This window comes from Thunnus thynnus, chromosome 13 (genome assembly GCF_963924715.1).
Source record: "Thunnus thynnus chromosome 13, fThuThy2.1, whole genome shotgun sequence".
In the NCBI taxonomy this organism is placed as follows: domain Eukaryota; kingdom Metazoa; phylum Chordata; class Actinopteri; order Scombriformes; family Scombridae; genus Thunnus; species Thunnus thynnus.
In genome coordinates, this window is record NC_089529.1 from 17,053,109 (window position 1) to 17,059,715 (window position 6,607).

At 40.2% G+C, this 6,607-nt stretch overlaps 1 protein-coding gene across 1 annotated transcript; it reads right to left on the bottom strand.

Moving 5' to 3' along the window:
• Positions 1-1,179: 1,179 nt before the first annotated feature.
• Positions 1,180-6,593, bottom strand: htatsf1 (HIV-1 Tat specific factor 1). Its single transcript, XM_067608385.1, has 10 exons — positions 6,406-6,593; positions 5,060-5,224; positions 4,355-4,568; positions 4,117-4,164; positions 3,867-4,021; positions 3,506-3,669; positions 3,247-3,343; positions 3,074-3,163; positions 2,815-2,952; positions 1,180-1,609 (listed from the first exon to the last, which is right to left on the bottom strand). Exons 2-10 carry the CDS (start codon positions 5,222-5,224, stop codon positions 1,340-1,342), a joined length of 1,341 nt encoding a protein of 446 aa, XP_067464486.1. The 5' UTR covers positions 6,406-6,593; the 3' UTR covers positions 1,180-1,339.
• Positions 6,594-6,607: the final 14 nt, after the last annotated feature.

Sequence of the window (6,607 nt, forward strand, 5' to 3'; positions counted from 1 at the left end):
AGTTTATCTGAAGCTAATATAAAGCTTCAGAGTCCAAATGAGTCAAATCAAGTAGATTTTTGTTACTATACTTTCACTGCAGAGATGCTATAAAGACTAAATGTGGCAGATATCCACTTGCTATGACTAACTCACACTGCTGAAGCCTCATAAATTTCAGATTAACTTTTAAATAACTGTGTGGACACACTGTGGATGTTGTCCCCCATCATTTACATTGAAAGTACATTTAAAGGGGATCTTTTAATAGTCAGTATGAACGGGAGGAATGATTACAGTGAGGAAAACCTCTTCTAGTGTTCATATGGACACCTGACTGTTGTTTTAAGACACACTTAACAAAATTGTGAACCTGTCCTTTAACCTTAAGTGGTGCAGGAGTGTCCTCCACTTACACACAAACACGAACTTTTGTTGAGTGTTGTTCAGCCCTTAAAGCAGCCACAGAGCAGGAGTCGGATCACAGTTCAAAAATTCGGTTTATTTTGCAGCTTTTTATTGAAAATTAGAGAAAGGCTGTTTTTTCACCTCTTCATGTTTGCCCTTAATACAGTACCAGTCAAAAGTTTGGACGCACCTTCCCATTCACTAGAATGAGAAAATGTGCCCAAACTTTTGACTGGTGCTGTATATTGTTTATAGATCTGTGGGGGGAGGGTATCATCAAGGGGAGAGTCTTGCTTTTTTTGTAAAATAAAATGTAAGTTTCAGCCCAATAATTTTCATATTGTCCCTTATTCAAATCTTTACACAGCTTTGTCATTTTATGAGTATTTGCTGATGTGTTCACATGTTTGACAGTGACCATTAAAAGAAAAACAGATCACTAAAACAAACTTAGGCATTAATTTCACAACATGCTGCACCGCAAAACACAAAGGCGTAATGATACTGGATCTAATGTTGATATAAAAAAATATACTAATTCTGATATAGTCTGAGAAATAAAGAACAAATCAGAGCACGCAGCTGGTATTAAAAAGCATAAAGACTAAAGTTGACAAATCTTATATGATTCAAATCCTGCTCATCTTCATTCTCAGTTATCTTTATAGAATTCATTCATATTTTAAAATAGTGTGAATGAGCGGACTCGCAAACATGAAGGTAAAGCTGTGTATTGAAGGAGTAACCAGCCTGTTTAATTACAATATAAACCAACACTGGGAATGATGAAAATAGGGTAGACAAAATCATTATTTTATTTTTCTACATTACAAAACACGTCAAACAGTCTGGACTCCTCCTCCTCCTCCTTCTCCTCCCCACACAGAGCTTTGCAGCAGTTCAAGCAGGACTAATTGGTTGCCATGGGGACCAAAGATGTGCATGTAAGTGTCTAAGCTTCCTCGTCGTCACTTCCTGCCAGGCTGCTGTCTGTGGAGTCCACTTCCTGTTCCTGTTGCTGTGAGGGCTGCGGTTCTGTTTCTGGGTGCTGTTTGGGTTCTGTAGTGCTGGAGGGTTCTGTGGGTTCTGTGGTGTTGGCGCCCTCTGCTGCTGGTTTGGCGGCGGAGTTGTTGTTGTTGTTCTGTTGGCCCTGAGCGCTCCCGTCTAGGAAAGTAGACCAAGTCTTCAGCCGCTCCTCCCGCTCTCGTGTCGTCTCTTCCACCTGCACAAGAAGAATTCACGTGAAAGATCCAAATCTCACCACATATGTAAAGACTAAAAATAATCACAATAAGTCAAATATCACATGACCTGTTCGTGTTGAGTAATGTCCAATACACTACAGTAGCCTCTTGGCATGTAAATATGTATTTTTATGTGTATTAACCACAATGACTTCTACCAGACATATTATTATATCTTAACAATAATGATATTTATAATTTTAGATTACTGACCTACAAAAGGTAAAGATATAAACTGCAGAGGTGTATTTCCTTCCAGGATAACAGTGAACAGTAAATCAGGTTATTATATTATTATTACTGTGGAGCCTCCTTCTTGTAAAGTTGTGTGAAGTCTCTTTTCTTGAGGTAAATTTCTGTTTGCAAGCATGCAAGTATTTAACTAACAGGGACATTCTTTAAATCTTTAAGAATACGCCTATGATTTAGTTTTGCACTTCCATAACTCCCGCAGGAAACACATTTCTAAAAGTGATTAAAACTGATCTGGCAGAGGCGTCGATATCTGAGTTTAGTCACTAAACTAAACTTTCAAAACGTGTCTTTGAAAACTTTCTGTTAAAGCCCCTGAAAAGGGCTGAAAAGTATTTCTACGCAAACAACATAAGAAAACATATTTAGTTATTAAGAGTTTGACAGTATCTGCTTCATCAGAGTGTGTGTGTGTGTGGTTTGATCAAATGTGACTGACAGCTGTCTGACAACATAAACAACTCGGCAAGTGTCGCCACATTTTGATTCCAATTTTCCTCAATTCTGATTCATCCACAGATGTACGTGACATCCGCTTTTTCCAAATGACCGCAGACAAAAACACAAATATAGAAATCTCTCATGTGAAATAACCAAAACTGTTCATGTAAGACGCCGTCACTCTGAGGAAGAATCTGACTGAGAAAATAGGTTTTCAGGGCCTTTATGTTTTGTAGTGAGGACCGAGTCGAGATAACCCTGAAAACATTTTCTCAGACTTGTCAAAGCAGCAGAACAAATTAGTAAATTGATTTTGATTTTTAAAATTGGTGGGCTTCCCCTTTAAAGAGGTAGAACAAAAACAAAATGTGCGTTTGTAATTACAAACCAAGCGAGCAGGAGCTTTATATCGTGATAATCTAAAATCTTCTTCTCCAAGTTGTAGTCGACATTATTGTGTTTAAATCCCCAAATTTTGCATTTGTTATACCTGATAGTCTGTCGTTCCATCCCAAAGCTGAGCAGACAGCTGCCTCCCTCCAAACCAGCGACGGTCGAACGACTGGATGCATGCGTCGGCTTGATCAGGCTCCTTAAAGGCGACTGATGCCACGCCGTCCGGGTGTCTCTGCAGCACAAACACAACCACACGCCGGCTCATTACTGATGCTGCTGTGCACATTAAAATAAAACTCAAATCAAAGACTCAGTTTACTCTCATTCTGCTACGACACTGATGTTAAACTCACATCGAAGAGGATGACCTTCTTCACCTCCCCGAACTTTTCACACTCTGTCCGCAGATCGTCACGATACTCGTTCAGCACCAGCGGGTCTTCCTACGAGAGCACAGAGATTAATACCCAACGATGGACAACGAGAGTGTGAGAGTGTGTGTGTGTGTGTGTGTGTCTCTCCGCACCTCAAAGTCACTGGGATGGAACATGTTCCTGATGATGACAACTTTTTCATGTCTCTTCCTCACTTCTCCTTTCTTCTCTGGCCTCCAGTCCAACTGTCTACACACACACACACACACACACACACACACACACACACACACACACACACACACACACACACAGGTAAGATCAGATGAATCCACTTCAGCATTTTTGGGGGACGGAGACTTGTCCCTTTTAAATAATAGTTAAATAAAAGGAACTGGAAGTAGAGCATACTTCTGTTGCTGCTGCAGCTTCTTCCGATACTCTTTGTTCTTCTTCTTCTTCTTGCTGGCGTCGTACTGGCCCTTCAGCTCGAACCGTGCCGCTTCCACATGGAGTCTGTAACCTCTGACCTCTGTCTCGTCAATCAGACGCGTAGCCAATGCCACCGACTCCTTCTGCAGAGATTCACAAACACAAACACACCAGCTGTCACAGTGTGTAATTCAAAAGCCGTGACTCAAAATATGCAACTCTGCCAAAGAGTGAACACTCCAAATAATGTTACCAATATTATCTTTATAAGGCGATACTTTTTGTTGTAAAACAGAGCAAGTGTGTCATGTTTCATTCCAAACAAGGAAGACAAACTGACCTTGAGATAGCAGCAGAGGCCATCTCCCTTCAGATTGCCTTCTTTGTCCTTGTAGAGTTTGACCTTGTACTCTTCAGTGATGGGGTCCCGCATCACGATGCCACACTTGGACATCATCTCGACAAACTCTTCAGTGCTGGTGTCAGGGGGCAGGCCTGGAGAAAGAAGACCAGGAGAGAAGAGTCGGTAAAAACTACTAGTTGGACGGCTGCCTCCTTAATAATGAGGGAAGTTAGTTAGTGATACCAACCTGACACATAGACGTTAGTGTTTTTATTGTCGTCAATATCAAACCATCCTACGGGCACAAAAACAGGAAAAAAAGCATTAGATGCTTTGGTAAAAATTTGAACACACACATAAATATCTTTGTAGACAGGGAGAAAGGTAGAAATATACACAAAACTGTCTCTTTTAAACAACCATTCTTTGATTTCTATTTGCATGTTAGGTTCCTCTCTCCTCTCTGTTTTTGGATGTCGTTCTACCTGGCTCCGCTTTCCTCTTCTCCCCTTTCTGCTTGGCTTCTTTTGCTGGGGTCTCCTGCTGCTCTGGTTTCGGTTTTTGGGCGTCATCTCCCGGTTTCTCCTTCTCTGGGGCTGCAGGGTCGGTGCTGCTCACTGCAGCATTGTTTGCGTCTGGATCTCCGTCCTTAGTGAAGCCATAGTTGGCCTGGTAGGCTGCGATGAAGTCCTCTGTTATCTAGAGAAAGGAGGTAAACCTACTTAACATTAACACAGAAACTGGCTGAGGTGACCACTTGTGATTGGATTTCGCTTTCCTGCTCACATTTGATTTTATGTGCAGGAAACTTTGACTGCTGCTCAACAGAACAAATTTTAAAAATGTACATTTACATTTGGCCATGCAGCTAACAGAGACGTCATCTCTACATACTAAAAACGAGTCTCAAAGTCTCACAATGGAACAAAATAAAATGTGTCACTTTGTACAGATGTGTATAATGTATGTATAAATTTTCAGTGGCGCAACATTCAGCAATGGCACAAAATAATAATACACAAGAGTCTGAAATCTCAATTTAGAGTAAAAACAGTGTTCATTATATTCTGTACCTGTACATTTAGAGGCAGCATCATATCAATGCTTAACTAAGACAGCTGCAAACACAGACAAAAACAGTAGCAAGGAAGATATGAAATAATCATATGAAGTTAAAAAAAAGTTCATACTTTAGGGAACCAGGCCTTCTTTTCATGGTCCCAGTCATACACAGTCCCGTCCTCCGGGTCAGTATAGGTAAACGGGTCAGAGCCGTCCACATTTCTTTGACCATAGAGCTCCTGCATCCGCAGCTGCTCCATAAACTCTTTGTTGGCCTCTGATTCACCGCTCATCTGCAACAACAGTGTGTAAAGTCAAATCACCCACATTAACAAGCCATGATATTTCAACAAGTATGTTTTTGATTAATTATTTGTTTAAGTGTCTTGGTACCCAGCCCACATGGGCTGACAAGACAATAATCAATAATAACCAGGATCACTACATTACAGATCATGATGTACAGTTCAGTACAGATTCAAAAAGAGAACATTTCAGAGTTTACATTGCAGAAATGTCCTGTTATGATGGATAGAGTGTTCTCTGTTTTAGCTGCCAAACATCTCCTGCAAATGTCACCAAAACAAAAATCTCCTCATTAAAAAGCATCAGCTTCAGACAACCAAAATAAACCAGGATTTTTCAATTGGATCTTTTCAAACAAATTATTCCTAAAATCACTTTACAAAGAGCAATGAAATACAAAATGAAATTCATCCTCAACAACACCAAGATCATAAAAAACACATAAACATTGCTCTTCGGGAATACCTTTATATCTGCCTAACAGTGACGTACCATTTCTTAACTGAGTACACAGAGACCTTTGCCTTCACTGTAAATCAAATTTTATATATGGTTCTGTATAGTAATCGTCTGATTTGAATGTGATTTCTAAGCTTTAATTTCTTACAAATGTCTTTCTTCCACTGTTCCTATATATAATATACATAAACTGTATCATTGCCTATGTGGATGGTCTTTTTTACACTTAAATTGTGTTGGTTTAACATCCTGCTTTGACTTTTCCTAGTTAAGGTTAAGGCAGTGAGTAGATCAACAACCACTGTGTTGGTCGGGCTAGTGCTGAACAACTAACGTTATACAATACAAAATTACTTCTGTTACTGGAATATTTCATTTTGCTCCTTACACATGAGCTCCCACAACAATGAATTTTTGCAAACAAGCTATTCATATCTTGTCCCTGGCACTGTCACCGCCCAGTAACTCGTGTAAAAGGTGTCTGACAGGTGGTTTAATTCATCACACTAAGTTCCTGTAGTGAAAAAGGCCTATAAGTATTAAGAGTGGACAGTTTGGACATAATAAATCTACCAGTGTTAACATGGGTGCAGTTCACGTCAGGGTCATTTCCTGTTGCATGTTTGGTGACATTTGAAGGTCTCTGCTTGGGGCTGCTGGTATTAAAAGTTAGTTTAGGTTGATGCTAACAGACGTTAGCTAACTTTACCTTTCACAACGTCAGTCCGGGGAAAACAAATAACTGGTAGATGTGAAGGTTCACGAAACAGACTCCCTCCGCCTGAAGACACAACCACAGAACACACCTGGCTGCTGGATTTTAAGAGTATATTGTTTTTAAATCCGTTTTATTGACCAAACGATCACTGCCCGCTAACGTTTAGCTCTCGTTCCGCGACGACGCTTGAATG